Source organism: Cololabis saira, chromosome 5 (genome assembly GCF_033807715.1).
Source record: "Cololabis saira isolate AMF1-May2022 chromosome 5, fColSai1.1, whole genome shotgun sequence".
Taxonomy (NCBI): Eukaryota; Metazoa; Chordata; class Actinopteri; order Beloniformes; family Belonidae; genus Cololabis; species Cololabis saira.
Genome location: NC_084591.1, coordinates 25,477,217 through 25,498,152, shown reverse-complemented (window position 1 = coordinate 25,498,152; position 20,936 = coordinate 25,477,217). Strand labels below are relative to the sequence as shown.

Here is a 20,936-nt window from a genome sequence, read left to right as displayed (position 1 = left end):
AGAGGGGGATGTCTTGACCGGAGAATGAGATGGTGGTTATGGGTGATGACTGGACCTAGTGAGGGGTTCCAATTTGTATGGCTTCAGTTTTGGAACTGTTGAATTGGAGGAAATTGTGACTCATCCACGCCCTAATCTCCTCCAGGCAGTTGGAAAGGGCCTGAGTGGGCTATGATGAGAGGACTGAGGTGGAACGTAGGTTTGGGTCAGTTTGGGTCGGTTTGGAGGTACAACTGAGTGTCATCGGCATAGCAGTGAAAAGAGATGCCATGTCGGCTGATGACACGACCCAGGGGCAGCATTTACAAAAAAATAGACAACAATCACTCAACACAAGACAGTAAACCTTTTTGAAGCTACAGAGGGCTACTTATGGATCATCCCCAGGTGTTTCCACCAAACCAGACAAGTCTTTATTCGAATGAAAGTTTTTAAATGGGCCACAGATGTTATCAAAAACAGATTGCTTATCCCTGATTATATAAGTGATCTTTTCTAATAAGGGCAGAGTTGTTGTTAGTTTGGAAAGCCATTTACCTATTATTGGTCTATCCACCTCTTTCCAAGCTAATGCAATGACTCTCTTGGCCAACAGTAAGCCTATATCTAAAAATAGTTGATGTTTCTTTATTATGTTACAATTAGCTGGGTAAATACCCAATATACGGAGGAGTATTAGGGCCAGGCAAGAGAAAAAAAAAAGTGAGTTTTTTTACTGTGCATTTCACGAAAAAAGACGAAATGTCGAGAAAAAAGTCGAAATGTGGAGATTAATGTTGAATATTCGACTTTTTTCTCGAAATTATACTTCAAAAATATTCTCGACATTTCGCCTTTTTTCTCGAAATTGTACTTCAACATCAATCTCGACTTTTCGACTTTTTTCTTAAAATTTAGACTTTTTTCTCAACATTTTGACTTTTTTCTCAACATTTCTACTTTTTTCTCAACATTTCAACTTTATTCACGAAATTTTTACTTTTTTCTCGATATTTCGACTTTTTTCTCGAAATTCTACTTCAACATTAATCTCAATTTTTCGACTTTTTTCTCAACATTTCGACTTCTTTCTTAAAATGTCGACTTTTTTCTCAAAATTTCGACTTTTTTCTCAACATTTCGACTTTTTTCTCAACATTTTGACCTTTTTCACAAAATTCTGACTTTTTTCTCGACATTTAGACTTTTTTCTCGACATTTCGACTTTTTTCTCGACATTTCGACTTTTTTCTTCAAATTTCGACTTTTTTTCTCAACATTTCGACTTTATTCACGAAATTTTAACTTTTTTCTCGACATTTCGACTTTTTCTCGAAATTCTACTTCAACATTAATCTCGACTTTTCGACTTTTTTATCAACATTTCGACTTTTTTCCCGACATTTCGACTTTTTTCTCGAAGTGCATAATGAAAAAAAAATCTTCCTCCTCTAAAATATTATTTTGATTTTTCTCCTGCCTGGCCCTAATACTCTTAGCTCTACGATGATACTTTAGCGGATAATCACCGTTTCCTTTCCATCGCTTGGTATTTGACCCGCCTCTTACTTTGAAAGTTCGGACCGGAAGTACAGCTCCGTGTTGTGACGCAATCTCTAGTCTACAAACTTTCTGGAAGTCTGTCAGCTCGACGTCCCCAGTGTTACTGCACGATTGTGGTGTAAAAGAGTTACATTTTCAAGTTTAAATAACAAAACACATATTTGACAGACATGGCGCTCACTGATGCTGACGTACAAAAGCAGGTAAAGGATTGTAACCACACTAAACGCCGCCAGAAACTAAATGTAAACATAAGACAGACGAGCTAACGGGACAAAATACCAAGCAACCTGTGGCTATTTAATAATTAACCACCGCGTCTGCTACTGCTACTGTTTAAATGTCTGGTATTTATTTATGTGTGTGTATTTTAGTTGTCAGTTGTTTCTGTTATCTTGTATTTAAGCGATCAAAAAAAGTAACTGGAGAGGTGAGTTTTCAAAATAGTCTCCGGGGAGAATTGAATCATGTTTGGTCTAAAACTGAAGTTTTTTTCTTTCTTTCTTGAGTTAACACGCCGTAATCGTTGAACATTTTTGACACTCGAATTTGAGAAAAAAAGTGTCCCCTGTGACAGATCAAGCACATGATGGCTTTCATTGAGCAAGAGGCCAGTGAGAAAGTAGAGGAAATCGATGCTAAGGTAATTGAAGCATAACTTTCAGTTCAATCTCGTGACTTTTTTTTTCTACACTGCCAATTAGTTTTTTGCTTTTCCTTTTTTGCAGGCAGAGGAAGAATTCAACATTGAGAAAGGTCGCCTGGTGCAGACCCAGCGTGTGAAAATCATGGAATACTATGAGAAGAAGGAAAAACACATTGAACAGCATAAGAAAATGTGAGTTGTCACACATCTATAAGCAGATAGAAAATGTCAAGGGGAGCTGGCCTATGATGTTTTGATGTTGAGCTTGATAGTAAAGCAATTTAATACATTTATGAGTGGAATTCCCCAATTGTTTTGTGCTGAAATTAGTGATACTCTATTATTATTCTTGCAGCAGAGCTGCAGTTTAATCAGTACATTATGCAGAGGGTGTAAAGCAGGGGTGTCAAATGTGCGGCCCGCGGGCCGCATGCGGCCCAAAAGAGGTTTTCATGCGGCCCGCGAGAAGTTTCCAACACAGAAAACCGAAATGTTAATTTATTAAAAAGGAAGGCATACATAATTGCCATGAATCGCAGCATATCCGATAATATATTTCTTCTACAAATCCATCGTTATTCAACAAAGAGAGCAGTTTGACATTTTTTTAGTTTTCTAGAATTTGCCAATTTTATTTCTTTGTAGACGGTCGTTTATTTTTATTAATTGACTACTATTATATATTTTCGCAGGAAAAATATCACTGCTAAAAAAGATGATAGAAGATATTTATTCGGAGAATTTCAGTTTTGAATACGAGGATAGTGACAAAGTAAAACAGTTAAAAAAGAAGTGCTGACTTTTTCGACACACTGGCGTAAATATCCGTGCCAATTTTTAAAAATAAATACACTTAATTGTACTGGAAAAATCTCTAAATCACAAAGAAACACTCTCGGATGTAATAAGAAAGATTTTGCTTTTAATTAAATTTCCTGTAAAAAAGTGAAATATAAAAAAAACATACTTGTTTCTGTTTATCTTTGTAAAATGATGTTAAAAGTATCTTACATAATTTGAAAAAAACGAGAAATTTCAAGAAAAGATCCTGAAGAAATATATTTTACATAATTAGAGTGTAAACAAAGTGCATATTTCCTTTAAAATTAACTAAACTGATATTGGATTAGATAAGAATAGTAAAAAAAAAAGAATTAGAAAAAAAAATGTTCGCACCGTTTTTGTTATTTTCAGCGTGCGGCCCGCGAGAAAAAGATTGGTAAAATCCGGCCCGCCAAGCAAAATGAGTTTGACACCCCTGGTGTAAAGTATTGTCCATTATGTTTTGCAATTTAAGGAGTACATTTAATTCTTCACAACAGAATCATAAAAGATATGCACCGCGTTACTTAAAAGACAGAGGGGCCTAAACTTCCATAAGGGGTAGAGTCTGCTCTGCCCCTTGTTGTGTACAGCGTAAGCGGTACATGTCCACTTGGTTGCTCCAGTAAATCCCAGGTGACTGAAGTTCCTCTGTACCATCACCTCTCCCAAGATGGAAAGAATGTTTGGTTTATTTCTGATACTCCTAAAATCCACAATCACATCCATTTACTTGTTTGTGGTAAAACATTTAGATTAATCTTACAATACCTTGCCACAAATGGTCAACAAGTTTGCTTCTTTCTGTTTGTAAACACATATGTCCAGATGAGAGAGAGCTCCCCAAAGCAGGTACATGACGGGGACTTCATCCCTGAGATTAAGTGTTTTCTTAAATGTGGCAACAATCTCTTAAGGACTTTCTTAATTCAGATACACATGTTTGGTGTTGCATGTACAGGGTTGCATTATAAGATGGTTTTGCAGCTGTTGAGTTGAATCAAAATACTAAAAGTTGAAGTGATATATCTGCTTCATAAACAAAATTCTACCCGTCATTTAGCCAGATGTCCAACTTGATGAATCAAGCGAGGCTGAAGGTGCTGAAGGTCCGGGATGACATGATCATGGTGAGAAGTCAATGTTCAGGTCTTGCAGGGATAAATGTACATTTTGTCAGTTATACACCCAAATGTTAGACAACACGTGTACAAGTTAAATGCATGTATCTTATATATTAAAGTGGTCATATTTTTGTGAATTTGGTAAATTTTAGTAGAAGAAAGTAAATAAAGCATTATGTTCTTTACTATTAAACTGTATCATCATGCAAGTTTACATATGATATCTGATAAGTGATTAAATGATACTGAAGTGTAGGAACTAAATTATTTATTATAAATTACATGATTTCAGACTGACATGGAACACATCCCACTTTGTCTCTGCTTTCCTCCTTCGCTCATGTCTTAGGATCTTTTAAATGAAGGCCGTCAAAGACTTGCAGAGATTGCGAAGGATCCAGAGAAATACTCTAAACTATTGGAGGGTCTGGTGCTTCAGGTACAACAGCTGCTGTCAAGGCAGAATACTGGGAAAGCTGTAGTTTTTCTATTTTCTATTCCAAAGCCTGTGTGTCTTTATTTTTCAGGGATTTTACCAATTGCTGGAGTCTAAAGTAACTGTTCGCTGCCGACAACAGGATGTAGAAATGGTTCAGGTAGATTTGAGCCAACTCTGATCTTGTGTTTTATTATTATTAAAAATGTTTCTTTTTAAGGATGCGGTCTTCACATGAATGATAGTTGACTTACACCTTGTTTATGATCATCTCACAGGGTGCAGTTAATAAGATCATCCCTGTATACAAAGAGGCAGTGAAGAGCAACATAGTTGTCAGAATCGACCAGGATCGCTTTCTTCACCCTGACATGTAAGATGATCAAATGTGTCTAAGTGAGCTTTTGATATTTGGTTTTAAATGGATTGTCAGATTATTATTCTTTTAAAATGTGATTGTTGAAGAAGGGGAGGATGTACTTCTTCTGAGATTGGTTCTTTCAGGTTGACAGTAAATATTTCCTCTATTTTAACAGCTGTGGAGGCGTTGAAGTGTATAATGATAATGGGAAGATCAAGGTTTCCAACACTTTGGAGAGCAGGGTCGAGCTCATTGCACACCAGGTAGAGTAAATGTGATTATGTACAGTAAATCCAGATCAAGCTGAGCATTAAATGTAGTTTCTGTTGTTAATCTGTGGAGGGCAGCACAGCTCCCTTTCTTTTTTCTTTCTTTCATTAACTGAATGAATACATCCTGGCTGCTGCAGACTTGTACCCCAACAGGGGCAATAAATAAATAAATAATAAATAATTTCTACTGAAATAATTCATAATTGTGTTTTTTTTGTTTTATTTTTTGAAGTGATAAAATGATTTCATATACTGTGTAAATTTGTTTTCCTCCACAAAGAGATCCGGAGAACAGGATTATGTGTTTATTGGGATTTATAAAGTACTGAAATATTAGAAGAAAAAAAAAAAAAAAAAATATATATATATATATATATATATATATATATATATATATATATATAATAAATAACTTTATTTTATATATATATATCCACATTAGTCTGATTTTGACCAGTTTGAAAAAATACCGTTGTTGTATCAAAATAGTAGTTATATCAAATAAAAATGTAATTGATGGTTAATCCATGTTTTATCTTTCTTCTTTTAATATTTTTTTGCCTGGTGTCTGCTTCACTACCGTTACAGATGATGCCTGAAATCAGAGTGAACTTGTTTGGTGCCAACCCCAACCGCAAATTCACAGATTAATGGTGGCTTGGAACACAACAGTGTGAACAAAGGTGGGATCTTTAAAGTCCAGCTCTGCAGTTATTAAGTCTCTTAAAATTGCAGGGGGGAAATACCCTCATCATCTTGAATTCCTAGGGTATGTCTACACTTTTTTCTGTAAACGGTGAAAGACTATCTATAAATGTGCTACCCAAAGATCCGCCTGCCAGCAAGCAACACTTCCCCTTTCTGTTTTCATTATGCTCTGCAATGGACATTTGTGACATTACAGTAGTTCAGCATTACTTTTGAACCACAAAATGGTTCTGAAGAAGAGGAAGCCAAGCTTCACAAGCATGCCTATAAGTTAAGTATAAGAATTATAATTTATTTGCATTCCAAGACTTTCTATAATCTTAGAAATGTAACAGTATAAGGCTTTGGCTTAGTAGGGTTATCAGCTGCTACAATGATGCTGATGTCAGCTAAACCATGGCACATTTTAACAAACTTCTCTGAAGATGAGGTTCACAATTTGCACAATAAATTGTGGAAGAGGAAAAACACAGACGTACCTTCTTAGTAGTAAAGCCATTATGTTTAAAGGCAGTTTTTGAATGAGCTGTCTTAAAAACTGATCCTACACAACAGGTCCTTCTTTGCTGTTTCTGGTGGGACACTTTCATGTCAATAAATCAAATCTACTTCTGTCACAGCCATAAAGAAAACATGCCAAATCCTGTATCTTTGCTTTCTGTACTTAAATGATGCCGTGGAGATTCAAAGCCATAACCATAGTGTTGAGGATCTATGTTCCTTGTGGTAACGTGGACATATTAACTAAATTTAAAGCTTAATTTTTTTTATAAAAGTTGACTTCAAGGTGACCAGTAACCGTCATCTAGGGGAATGTAGTGTGTAGAAGCACTGACCAGTTATTGGGGTATAAAAAATAAAATATATATATATTTTTTTTAAATGAAACTGGTTGCAGTGGGTGTGTTCATCTGTATTCATTTGTATATACTGATGGAATGTGTGATAAATTAACAAAGGCTCCTTTTCTTTTCTTTTTTTCCACTTATGGGGAAAAGTGTCATTGCTAATGTTTGTCCTCAACGATTTCAGGTAGAAAACTCAAGCTGCATGCCAAAGATGCCTTTTTCATCTGTGTGTAAAAAATAAAATAAATGTTTGACACAGCAAAACTGGCAGAGACACATTTATTTACAATTCATAAACTGTTTACTCATGCTATGTTTTCTCTACAATGACAAATATGTAGTAGCCTTGGTACAGTAGCCACATCAAATGTGTTTTGCATTAAAATGTTAAAAAAGGGACAACTCTCTCTCTCTCATATATACACATTTTTATATATATATATATATATATATATATATATATATATATATATATATATATATGACCAAAACTTATTTCAACACTACCAGTTGACTTAATTTAAGACTTACAGTTCTGATGCTTTAGAAACTAACAGCAATGATAAGGCGTTGATTGCACTTTCTTCTGTCGTGCACACATTTTTTGAAGCAACGTGTTTTCAAGCTGCAAAATGAACTTGCGTTTTTATTTAAAACTCGATGGGCTGTGGACAACAGAAAGTCAAGGTGATTCAGCAGCCGAACCTGTGGCCTTTAAGCAGGAAGTTAGCTGTGTGTTAATGTATATTGTATTCTACTACAGGGATTAAAGCATTACTACCAGATTAACAAATGACCTAAGAGAGACTGACAGGTAGCACCTCCCAGTGAGCAAAGTAATCTAAGATTACAACTCTGACCTACAGGATGAAGAGGAAGGCATGCATAACAGAGTGGGAGAATGATGTCAAGCTCTTGTTTTAGAGAAGACGTCACATACTGAAGACTGAATGATTAGCTTTGGATGTACAGCCAAATAGTTCAGATGCTGAAGTTGGACATCATGTAAAAGTGAGAACAGATTAAGATTGGAGCTCATCACTTACATATGTTACAATTGTGCACCAAAGAAATGGTCATGTTGGTAGGCATTTTAGTTAGCAGCCTCAAATAACATGCAGCACTTTTATTTTTCTTTCTTTTCTTTTGTTACAACCTGATAGAATAACCCCCCTCAGGTGAAAGGAACAGGCCCAGGCATATTGCGCCAAGCAGCACCCTGGAGTAAATGGTATGATACACATACCGGTACTTTATCTTCAGGTTAGTCAACAACACACATGTACAAAGGACCTTGTAGGACCACTTTAGCTGACAGAACCCTGTTACCAATGTTAACCGTCAAGCCCAATGAGTTAGTAGAACCTTTCATTATCTCTGCCTTTGGTTGGCAGATTGTGGCTGTTTCTCTGTGCGTCTTCTGCTCATTCATTTGTGTCATTCATTCCGTGCAGATTAAAGCAGGATGTTATTTGTACAGAAACAACAAATCAACCACCACCAATCCCCGTCACTGCTATCCCAAAAAACCTAGAATTACCTCCCCTACCCCCAGAAAGTAAACACCCTGTGCAATACCAAAAAGAGGGGCGATGACTAAAGCACGACATGTTGCACCCTTCAGGAATGCAGATGGACCCTCTCTCCTCATGATGCGCCTGCAAAATGCACAAAGAGGTCAGAGCAAAAGTGATGAGAAAAGGAAACACTGCAAGGCTCTTTGCACTAATTTTAAGTAAGCAAATATTTCATGTCAGGCTGTAGTCTTACCTTGTGCAGTCAACAATTCCTTTGTACGTGTCCTCTCCCTCACCCTTTTGCAATGTCTGCAGACGAGTCTTTATTACTATGTGCGAAAATTAAAGCAAGAGTACAAGTTTAAACCAGTCGCACCCACAGTTTTAGTTTGAGTCTGCTTGCAGGATTAAAATAGCAAGAGTAAACAAATCAAAAAGTGACTGGCATTGCAACAAAAGTTACACCCAATACCTTATTTTGAATTTAGTTCCTAATTACAGTGATGCTTCTAGCCACTGGCATCTTAAACACTGTGATGTGTAAAGACTTAGGGTGTAACGCAGTTAAACTTTTCATTTAGAAGATACAGAAACAGCCTGATTGTCACTGTCATTCTTAACACAATGTGCTCACACACCCATGACCTTTGAGTGGCAGTGCAAAGCCCCATTTCCATGGCAGCCACCATCCCATCTCTGTCACACACATCTCCCACTCACCATCCAGCGGTGTGACGGCCACGGCTGCCACCGAGCCAGCAGAACAGCCTGCCAGAAAGGACTGCCAGAATGGTGCGTGAGCCTGTACGTTAGCCGACCCGTCAGCACTCTGCCGGCCCAGCGCGTTGAGGTTGGCAAATAGTGGGAAGTAAATCATTGAGAAGGGAACGTCCCTGAAAAATATGAATTCAAAAATTGAGGGATTTGCCTGAGGGAAAGTGACCCCTGATTATTAATGACAAAAAAAAAAAAGACAAGTGGGAGAGTGATGTCATAGGGCAGAAATAGATGAACCAATTTAACTGCAGCATCAGAACCAGACATAGCTGCAGGACTATATTGACATGAGAGGATTAACAGTGCTGGGAAGTAAAACAAACCCAGCTGCAGTTATTCAATTCAATTCCATGTTATTTATTTATATAGAGTCTATTACAATACAAGTTGTCTCTAGACGCATTCCAGAGACCCAGAACATGATGCCCGAGCAACTATTACATAAACACTGGCAGGTAAATACTCCCCTAGGGAGAGAAGAACCTTGAGCCAAACAGTGGCAAGGAAGAACTCCCCTTTAGGAGGGAAGAAACCTTGAGCAGGACCTGGCTCATAAAAGGGGAACCTCCTACAGAAAGCCGGCAGGAAAAGGGAGATAGGAAAGAGTTATGTAATCAAAAAAATCTGTTCAATGATGCTAACCTGATATTGAAGGAGACAGAGTGCACCCAAACAGTCGGGTGACAGTTTGACTGATGGTTTAGGTGAAGTGTCAAATGTACAACGCTCTAAACAAGATAACACCAAAGGCATACTGAGCGAGAGAGGGAGTTATTTCTTGTGTTACAGTTTTCTTTTACTGCATAATAAAGTTCTTAATTAATTTAAGGTAATCTTGAGAAATATAGGTATAGTTAACTTAGTATCTCGTTGAATTTGCCTTAATGACTTCTATTGCCATACTTAGTAGAAATGATGAAGATGACAGTTTCTTTGCAGAGACTTAACTTTTTAAGAACAGTCCACGTATCTTTCAGTGGGGTTTAGGTCTTCCCTTTGAGAAGGCTACTTCACATGATGGATGTTTGCGGCCATGGTCCTGATAGTAAACCTTAATGTGTTTGGTCCTATTTGAATTTTCCATTGTACTACTTGTTGGGTTGTACAAAAAGTGTTTATTAAACAAACCCCTTTTAGGCTGGCACAGAGGACCAAGCTGCACTCCGTGGTGATCAATAACAGGAAGTTAGTCTATTTTCTTTTCATTTTTCAGTCCATATTTATCATTTTGACACCATGTTGATTTAAAACCAGATTTTACACCGGATGTTTGATTTTGTTACATGTTTAAGAGGTTGTACAAAAATGTTTACATGAAAGAAAGCCCCAACCAGATATTCAAATCCATTGTAAATGCATGTAAAGGTCTGACTTAACCTTATACTGTAGATATCATATTAGAAAGACGTAAAACAACTAGGATATTTTGTGATCTAGTGTTTGTCTGTATGTTAACCTCATTAAGGTAGCTCCCGCTCCCCTGTAAAGGCCAGCCAGGCCACGAGTCCTCAGCAGCTCCAACGTGATGCCGGTGGCTGACGGCCGCTGTGGAGGTGTTGATTGGGCTTGAGGTGGGGGGGCCACCAATGATGGAGCGGGGCCAGGAGCAGCCGCCTGAGCCGGAGCTGGAGCGGGCCTTTGTGCAGCTAGTAAATGAACACAAACGAGCAACTCAATGATCTCTGTTTCTGAGCAAAGGATGACTGCTGACCTTTGGCTTACTCCAATCAATCGGTCAATAAATCATTCAATCAATCAGAATACTTTAATAATCCCAGGGGGGAGTTATTTTGACTACAAACTCCATATATACATACAACACACACACACACACACACACATATATATATATATATGCCTTTGATTATTTTTATTTACATGGTCTACAAATTGCTTTATAAAATACTCAAAGTACCTTATTATTATTTTATGCTTATGGAGAAAATCTTACAGTGAGGACATGCTTCTTGGTGACTATGCATCTCTTGGTGCTTCATTGTGATGTGTCCAAAATCAATATAGTTGTAAATGTATGTTGTGTTAATTTAAGATAGTGTCAAATCCTGCATACAACTCACCAAGCCTTCCTGCATCTTGCAACTGGATTTTGAGCATCTCCATAGGGGTGGTGACCACCACCTGACAGGTCCCAGCCCCACAACCGGCCAGTACCTCTCCCCACAGGGGCAAATGCCTGGAGACAGAGTTGTATCAGTAAAATAAGAGTCACACTGATTGGATATGTCAGCGGTGGATAAGCCTAATGGCTGGAACTGTTACAATAGTGAGTCTCAAGATCAGACACATGATCAGGCAATTTGACACAGTAACACTTTACAATTATAACCACAGCATTTGCTTAATTACATAGGGAAATAATGATGACTAATTAACTCCTGATCATAGAGTTAATGTCTAATTAGTTATTAGTCAATGGTAATTTATTTGTTAAATGATCAAGGAAGCACTTATGGGATGTGTGGAGTAGCATGTGTCATTACTCAGGTGCCTAATAGTAGCTGGTGGTTATTAATGATGGTGTTGTGAGACATTTTGTTATGTTTTCCAGCTGACTAACTTACGAGGACGGCAGCACAGTGGTTAGCAATGTTGCCTCAATGCTAGAATCCCTGGTTTGAATCCCTGCTGGGGTCTTTCTGTGCTCCCCAGCTACTCTGTTTTCCCCCCACAAGTCCAAAAACATGTATGTTAGGCTAAATGGAGATCTTAACTTGGTTGTAGGAGTGAGTGGTTGGTCGTTCTCCTGTTCCTTCTATCTTAAATAGAAGCAAAATAACAAGAACAGAAACTTTTTGCACGCTTTATTTGTATTTGTTCTAACTTGTCTTTCTTTTATATTTCTTTTATATTTTTAGCCGGGGGACTGCCAATGGAAACTAGCTCTGTAGCTAAAATTGGGTGCATTTGCATTTTTAATTCTAAATGTATATGAATGTACACTGTCCCTTCCCAAATAAACTGAATTGATTGATTGATTGATTGATTGGTTATGGCCCTGCAATGGACTGGCGACCTCAGGGTGTACCCGGGCCTTTCGCCCAAAAAGATCTGGGTAAACCAGTGATCGTTAATAGAAAGCAGTGAGTACAGATGATGGAAGGACGGCATGGACTGATTCGCTAATATTATTTAAACAGTAAATCATTAAATAATGAATTATAATACAAGATACAAGTATTAATCAGTTCTCTAGTAACTCACCAATTTTCATTGTATGTTTCTCTCTCTAAGCACATTATTATTAGGTTGTTGTTTGTCCCTTGTTTCTTTATTTTTTCATATTTAATTGACCATTAACCAATAACTAACAAATGACTAGCAGTTTAATAACATTTGATTAATTTCCTCCAACCTCAGGCCAGGCTTGGGCCTGTGGTTCACAGCACCAAGAACAGACTACATCCTGGAGATCACAGTCTTTAGGGAAGACCTGTTTGAAGATGCTTACAAATGTAAGAAGCTATGCTGTTCAGAACCTCCAGCAGTTACTAGGCAACACGACTGGAACACTATAGTGTATCCTGTTGAAATGTGATGCAGAAGATTTGTGGTGTCTTGTGATGGTCAATAAATGACTGTTTTGATGTTTTCCAGTCAGGTTTCCAGCCCGATCACAGGAGTGAGACAGCTCTAGTAAAGGTCCTTAATGACATCCACTCCAATACGGATAGTGGCAACATAGTGCTGCATTCGATACAGTTGACCATAATATCTTGATAGAACGGTTGAAGAACTGGGTGGGACTTTCTGGAACAGCACTTGCCTGGTTAGAGTCCCATCTAAAAGACAGGGACTGTTTTGTGTCTTAAGGTTAATCGGAGCTAACAAAAATAGCATGTGGAGTTCCTCAAGGTTCAGTTCTGGGGCTTGTTTAACATCTATATGCTCCCACTTGCTCAAATTATGAAAAATAACAAAATGTTTAATCATAACTATGCAGATGACACCTACATTTATATAACCATCTTACCAGGAGACTATAATCCAATTCAAACACTGAACAAATGCATTGATCAAAGAGTGCCATCATTTTCTTCAGTTAAATGAAAACAAAAATAATAGTGTTTGGAACCAAGGAAGAAAGATTAAAAGTCAGCACTCAGCTTCAAGCAGGAAAGCTACAGACAAATAGCCAAGCCAGAAATGTGGGGGTGGTTCTGGACTCAGACCTGAGTTTTAACAACCACATTAAGACAGTAGTGAAGTCAGCCTATTATCACCGAAAGAGCATATCAAGGAGTAAAGGACTGATGTCTCAGCAGGACTTAGAAGAACTTGTCCATGCTTTTATCTTCATGCTTTAGACTTGACTACTGTAACACTGTTCTCACGGGTCTCCCTAAAAAATACATCAAACAGCTGCAGTTAGTTCAGAACTCTCTGAGTCCTCACTACGACCAAGAGAGTGAACCATATAACTCCAGTTCTTAGATTTTTACACCGGCTTCCTTTCTGGTGAAAATAAGCGGCCTGCTCCTTCCTCAAGTAAGGAGGAGACTTGAGCTCAGTGTTGGGCCTTCCCGGGGTTGGTATGGGGAGAGCAATGCCCAGGACTGACTTAGATAGGAGTACTGGGTGATAAAAAAAAAAAAAATTAAATGGGGGAAAAAATCGGGCATAAAAAAAAAAAAAATAAGTATATAAGAGAAAAGTAATAAAAAAATCATTTAGAAAATGTAAAAAGAATCATGCTTTTTATGTATGTTTTAGTGTCTTTGTAAAGCACTGTGAATCACCCTGAATTGTGCTATATAAATACACTTGCCTTGCACCATAAAAGCGTTGAAAGACCTCAGACAGCATGACCAAACCCTGGGTCAGCTGGTTAAAACGATCTCAGAGACAACTGAGGGAAGAAGCCGGTGGATCTGGCTCAAGCGGAATGACCCATGCAGGGTGTTTGGAAATTCCCATCCTGCAGCTTTCACGTATGGCTTAGCCACACGGCACACGCTGAGGTCTGATCCTCCTCCCGCCTTTGTTGAAGGTTTATAATGCCGTGAGGCTGAAACACCTAACGATGTAGTAGTACACTGCTGATGATGTGCTGTGTATCATTCCTGAATGACTAACAATCACAAAATTCTTCCCTGCCTCACTTCTTAACATCAAACAAAACAATTTCTGACCTTGCACACATGGTTGCACAAATGAAAAGTTCTAATTACCCATCCTTAGAGAGCTTCTGCCTGAAGATGTCATTGGCAGCCAACTTGATTGCTTTCTCTGGTGTGACCAGCGTGAGGTTTACTGCTGCACCTGGAGAAGATAAATAAGCCAAAGGCAGTGACACATAACCGTTTCGGCCAAAGTACACAAATAACTGAGACCTAAGCAGCCGCTCGGGCTCAACTCCTGGGACTAATGGTACCAGAAACTGGTTATCAAAAACGTCTTAGGACTTTCAGGAATAAACAACAGTGTAGGTGATAAGATTAAAAAAGCATTAACACCGTTTGACACAAAGATTAAAAGGTGGATTAGAAACACAAAGAATACCTCGGTAGCATCCAAAATAGCCCTCTGAGCGTACGGTCTTCGCCAGACAGTCGAACCTTTTAACAAAACAAAAGAAAATTGACTAATGTGTTGCTGGTTTTCCTTCTTTTTTTTGACACAACACCGTGAGAATTAATCAGTTTAACCAGAAAAGTATCCACATCTTTCACCATTAACTCAACAAAAAGACATTTAGGTCAAATTTGTATCGTAATTATTCTCTCAAAAGCACATAAGTAATAGACCATCGCCATTTATCCCGTCTTCATGACAAATCAGAGAAAGAACTTTGGCATTAAAGAGCAATGCCAGCAGTTGGGATTAAAGTAGAAAGAAAAAGATAAAGTAATTTTGCAACAGTCCCTTGAAAAACGGTTCCCCAAGTTGTTTTCCATGTCTGACTCATATTGGAAAACCTCAAGCTGCTAAACACAGAGAGGAAGGATACACCCAATAAGCCTGCAGTATTGATGCTCAGCAGACGTGTGTTGTTCCAAATGAATGGCCAGCATGTCTTTTAAGGACACCGGACCTCACTTTTTCTCTGGATTACAAATATAATCTCAAACGAAACTGTTATAACAAAAACAATATAAAATAAAATAATGCTAGTGCAACCATTTCAATTTAACAGCAGTCAATGTTTTAAAGCTGCCATAACTACCCATCACAACATACAAGCATGAGTGAGCTTTGTATGAACCCTCCAAAACACGGACAAAATATGGTGAAAGTAGGTACTTTGAAAAGATATATAATTTTAATGTTAATTTTTCTTTGTCAGAAAAATACTCTCAGAGCAGCTCATCCCTTGTTTTAAGATAAAGATTATTTTACGGGCATTTTCCTCGATAATGATGAATTCATTGTTTTGTTCTGCGTTATCAAAGCTTGGAAATATTTACAGTAAAAAACAGAAGGCCTTATGCGACCCCGAGTTTTGTTGTTGCTGTAATGACATCCATATTTATTGACAAATGTCTCGCCAAACCCAAAATTGATGGGAGACAGTGTCTGTGTGCAGCTTATGAGCGTGTAGTGTCAATATCCTTTTTGGAATTTCTCCATAGGTGTTTACTAAGGTACAAACACAAAATATATTAATATGCGCACAATTAAAACCAGATCCTGTTCAAACTAAAATGATTCGATGAGCAAAAGTCAGTATCTAGTGGGACGTTCCCTGCCAGCCAAGCACAGATTTAACTTGTTTTGATGCAGGCAGATATTTGCTATGATATTAACTGGGATTTTGTTTTATTTAGGTTTAATAGAGCCAAGTTCTATTATCTTCTGTTTATATCTTTGAAAATACATATAGATGGTCAAACTTTGACAAAGCAACAAAATTAGCAGTTGCCTAAAGCTTTTACACAGCACTGTATCCTTATTTAGAAGGCTTTTATCCTAAATTTTGAGACATCAATTACAGAAGCAGATTAACGGTGGCTAGGAAACCCCACTCACATTCCTTCGTAAACTTGGATGCCCTGCTGGTTCTGTAGACGAGTCTTTGCCAGGTCAATAGGAAATACACATGTCACACCGACCAGGCCTGCCACGCCCCCATTAATCAGCTTAGCAGGGAGACTGCGAAAGGATCAACACAGACATGCCCACACATTCATAAACACGCATTTACACAAAGTCATCAAGACGTTGCAAATGACACATTTGTTCATGGTCTTGTTCTTGTTAGAAGCACACAGATTCAAATTAAGACAATTACTGCTTTAATTTGGTGTAAGCATCTTGCTTAATCCAAACAAATTAGATATCTACTTACCCAAATTGTTTGTCTCCCATCCTGCCAGCTCTTCACTTAGACCCACTCTTCCACTCCTCCTCGTCCCCTACCTACTCTTCCCAGTCTTGGTCCTCTTCCTTTATCTCCCTCTTTACCTCGCTTTGGCACACAGTTTAGCGCTCACCTGCCAACCCACAGCACAAATGCAGCTTAAAGCTTCTTTTAATGTGGCTGGAGAGGACCGCCCTCTTCCTCTTTCCTAGTAGTGCTGAGGTGGACGCTCTTTTCTTTTATGGCCTAAAAAACCAGCGCTGAATCTGTGTCATGTGGTCAGCCTCTCTCCTTTGTTGTGCTTCACATCAAAACCGGATCTCTCTTGCCCTGTCTGGATGCACAAAACATCAGATGTTAATGTGACATTGGGTCTCAAAACCCCACTGAACAGACATTTATTATGGCTTCACCCCATTCTTAGTGGGTGGGCATGGTTGTATTGCTAGGTTTCAATGTAAATATATCATTCAATCAGTCATTCAAATCCTAGGACTACCACACGGAGAAAGAACATCTTGAGTCTCTTTAATCTGTCAGCTAAAGGGGATTTGATCTCACAAGGAAAGCAGAACTAAAAGTGAGGAGGCTGCCATTCTCCTGTTACTGCGTTTTGAATCCAAGTTTTACAAAGGACTGAAAGGGACATTTGAGTTAAGGTTGAAAGGGAGCTTTCTTCTTTCTCTCTATTACAGTACAATAGTTTGTAGTTTAGTTTGAGAAATATTTATGGCAGACAATAGAAATGCCGTTGAAACTTTATCCGGGGACTCAGCTCCTGTTTTCTTTGACTATGTTGGCATTTTGTCCACTCTTTTCTAGCTTTTCCTGTTCTTTTTCTCAACTCTTAATCTCTCTTAAGCCCTTCAATTTCATTCTGACTGTATTTTCATCACTGTCAACCTTCACTGTATCTTTTCGTCTCTTCTTCGCTGAGAATAACAGAAATTATGTTTCTCTCTCTATCTGCTTGTTGGAATTTGGATTTTATCATTTGAGATCATCTGTAAAAACCTTGGGGATTTTTATGTTCAAAGTTTACATTCTTTTTTTCTTCTTCTGGATCTTAGTCACATTTTACACATGCCTTTCACTGAGCCCCTTTCTGTGAAACTTTCTTTTCAGTTCCACTCACGCACAGTAGTAACCCTGCCAAAACCCAGACAAGGGTGCCTCACCCCGAGCCAGCCTCCCGTCACCCACAAACTGAACCGAAGCACTCCACTCCCACCGTTTCTAAGCCACAGGTTTCATGAGACAGTTTTACAAATAAAATTCATTTCTACTCATGGCAGAGATGCAGCAGTGGGGAATCTTACCTCTGTCGATGCATCCCAGGATCAAGCCATCCAACTTGCCTTCGCTTCAGAAATGCCTGCAGCAATGGTAGTCAAGCGAGAGCAATCTGAGAGGACCAGCCGCCACTCAGGGGCCGTTGCACAAACACCAGCATTGTCCAGCTGGCTAAGTCCCTCCCTCTCGTGGTGACTGCTCTGCACTAACACAACTTGACATAAACTCATGCCTATGGAGATTTTTTTATTCAGTGAGAATAACAGACTACCGTGGCAAATATCAATAATTAAGACATGATGAGTATTTCTTCTATAAATGTGCACACAACATGAGCAGAAACACAAAAGGCTACCCATGCAGTAAGCTTTCCGTGCTGCATTCATGGTATTACATAATACAAACTGAATGCCACAAATGTTCAATGACTTCCAATTACTACCGATAGTAAAACTGAGTGTCATTGTTTTGTTATTGGAAAAAAAAAAACATTCACAAAATAAGGTGATTACAAAAACAAGTGATTGCTCCCCTTACACTAGTATTTCATTAGTACTGATTGATGTATTGATCCTTCTCAATGGAAAAGTAATTCAATGAATATTTCACTCGTGTGAACTGTGGTGTGCTTGCGTCTGTCTGTGTGTGTGTGGGGGGGCATTATTAAGTTTTATGTCAAGCCCTTTGCGTTGCATTCTTTATTTGTATGAAAAGCGCAATACACATAAAGATTGATTTGATTTGATTAAAAGAGAAAAGCTTTTAATTAAAAGTTTCACTTTTAAAGCATGAGTAACTATCTTGTATGCCATTGATAAAAATATTATTTGCAGTGAAAATAGAAAACATTGTGTGGTTAATTTAATATTATGTAGCGTTTATGAGAGTGGACCAGTATGAAAAAGTCACCGTCAAAGAGGATCAGTCATTAGTTTAGTTTTGGAGTACCTGTGCTTCTTTAAAATCGTATTCATATCATTTCCCTTACATTTGATTTACATCCCTTAATTGCCCATTTCTTTCATCCTTTAGTTTTTATTCTTCTTCCTCCTTTGTGAAAATGTCTGATTGTCTTCTCCGTGTTATAATATAATACTTGTCCTATACTAAAAAGAATAAACAGTTAAAAAAAGAAGAGGAAGAAGAAAAGGGTGAATTATCAGATGATATATTAGGATTTTTAATGCATCACCAAAAGACTGCATTCTAAGATACAACAAAGATTTGACTGGCTTTTTAAGATTCTTTGTGCCTCCAAGATAGAGATATTTTGAATTTCTTTTTTATATATATATTTTTTATCTACATTTCTTCCCATTTTTCCCCCCAGTTTGATTTTCTTTAATTATCTAATGATGCTTCTCCAAATCCTGTCCAATTTTCCACCGAAAAGTCATTGGGTCTTTCCGTTGCCCAGCAACTTCACCGCTTTTCAAGGGTCATGTGCTTTCAAGAGGCCCAGAGAGTAAACTGACATGAACTGACTCAGTGGTAGGTGCTGCCACCTAATGGCACCTTGGTCCATGAATGTCAGAATTTCATGTCTACAAGACAGCAGTAGCTTTTTTGATTCAGAAACTAACACACATTGAAACACAGGCTCACTGAAGTTATTTTGAGTACTCTTAAATGAACATTGTACCAAATTCTTAGCTAACTCAGCCACTTGTGATCCTTAAAAGGGTCTGCTGCAAAGTCAATATATTTTGTTGTGGTTGCTTGTCGTGTTTGTATAACCTATTTTCTGTGTTTTCCTCTTTGTTTTTGACTCACCTTTAGGCTCCACACATGTCAATGTAACATCAATTGTCAAGTGAACTCAAAGCAGGTGGTATTTAAAGCTTTTAACCTCTTTTGGAGTCAGTATGAATTCTTTGGTTTGCATGTCACTTAAACTGCACTAATTAGGCTGACCAGCAACCAGCTGGTAAACTGATTAGGTTTAAATAGTCCAAGTGTAGGAATTCACTACTCTGAAAGAATATGTAGGCTAAAGGTTCAACGGATTCAAATCCTGTGGATTTCCTAAAATTACACCGAACAATCTCCAGCTGATCTAACTGCTGCGGTGAGAGTTCTGATGAGGACTAGCTGTAGCGATCATGTTTCTCAATCTTCTCTTCATAGACTTCCTGTGGAATCCAGGGTACAATGTTAAATTCTTCTCTTCACATATGAGGCTCTTAAGGACCTAGCGATATGGGGCCCATACAATTTGGTTCATAAATATTTGGACAATTAGTTTTTATAATTTTGCTTTTATGCACTGCAAGAGTGGATTTGGGATAAAACAACCGGGATGGGATTAAAAAAATATAGGCTTTCAACCTCAATTTTAGAGGTTTCACAAAAATGTACCCTTTACAATTTAAATGCCATTTAGGAGTTTCAGACATTTTAAGCAAAATACCACCATTCTTGAGTGCTCAAATGTATTTTGACAATTTACAATGTAAATTGGGTACTCCGGCTTCCTCCCACAGTCCAAAAACATGAATAGTAGGTAAATTGATTATTATAAATTGCCCGTAGGTGTGAGTGTGAGTATACTGGCCTGTAATGAGCTGGGATAGGCTCCAGCAGACCCCTGTGACCCTGCAAAGGATAAAGCGGGTATAGAAAATGGATGGATGGCTGGATGGAAGGTACTCAGAAATGTACTGGAGAAACCAGAGAGTTCATTGTCAAAATGTACAGTCAATAGACACCTTGAATGTAAAGACAGAGTGTTTACAATAAGGTGCAAACCAATGATGGCATTTAACATCTGGAAAATTAGATTACACTTTGCCAGAAAATATCTACCAAAAAAATGAAGGAAAAAAACCCCAACCCTGTTTGAGAACCAAATTCTTTGGAGAGATGAAACCAAAACAAGATAATCTCATGCCTTTGAAGGGAAGAGAGAGAGGCATGAAGAAGGGAAGGAACAGTTCATGATCCAAAGCCAACTACATCATGTGTCCAACATGACTGGAGCTGTGTTATGGTTATGAGTATGTGTAGCTGTCAATGGCACAGCCTCACTGGTGTTTATTGGTCATGTGACTGCTGTCAGCGGTAGCAAGGTGAATTCTGAGGTGTTTAGGGCTTTATTCTCTGCTCACATTCAGCCAAATGGTAGAAAACTGATAGGATAGAGCAACACATCCCAGATGGATATTGACCCATAACATAGTGTGAAAGCAACTGGACTTTTTGAGACAAAATGAAATGGCAAATCTTGCAAGAAACAAGTCACGTGACTGATGTCAACTCAGCCCTTTAAAATG

General features: G+C 38.1%; 2 protein-coding genes across 3 annotated transcripts; one reads left to right on the top strand and one right to left on the bottom strand.

The window, feature by feature from the left end:
• The first annotated feature begins 1,593 nt into the window (after window positions 1–1,593).
• atp6v1e1a (ATPase H+ transporting V1 subunit E1a) lies at window positions 1,594–7,028 on the top strand. The gene is made up of 9 exons (XM_061721338.1): window positions 1,594–1,745; window positions 2,120–2,185; window positions 2,271–2,380; window positions 4,074–4,140; window positions 4,484–4,573; window positions 4,662–4,730; window positions 4,849–4,943; window positions 5,107–5,194; window positions 5,792–7,028. The coding sequence occupies exons 1-9, from the start codon at window positions 1,713–1,715 to the stop codon at window positions 5,852–5,854; spliced, it is 681 nt and encodes a 226-aa protein (XP_061577322.1). The 5' UTR covers window positions 1,594–1,712; the 3' UTR covers window positions 5,855–7,028.
• On the bottom strand, window positions 7,025–17,826 carry slc25a18 (solute carrier family 25 member 18). 2 transcript variants are annotated; one of them, XM_061721336.1, is made up of 10 exons: window positions 17,691–17,826; window positions 16,360–16,705; window positions 16,041–16,163; window positions 14,574–14,629; window positions 14,243–14,333; window positions 11,132–11,247; window positions 10,510–10,699; window positions 8,997–9,169; window positions 8,530–8,605; window positions 7,025–8,417 (listed from the first exon to the last, which is right to left on the bottom strand). In XM_061721336.1, the coding sequence occupies exons 2-10, from the start codon at window positions 16,377–16,379 to the stop codon at window positions 8,276–8,278; spliced, it is 987 nt and encodes a 328-aa protein (XP_061577320.1). In that variant the 5' UTR covers window positions 16,380–16,705; window positions 17,691–17,826; the 3' UTR covers window positions 7,025–8,275. The 2 variants fall into 2 exon arrangements, with proteins under 2 accessions (XP_061577320.1, XP_061577321.1); XM_061721337.1 differs by having other exon boundaries at window positions 16,360–16,504; window positions 17,691–17,803.
• Window positions 17,827–20,936: the final 3,110 nt, after the last annotated feature.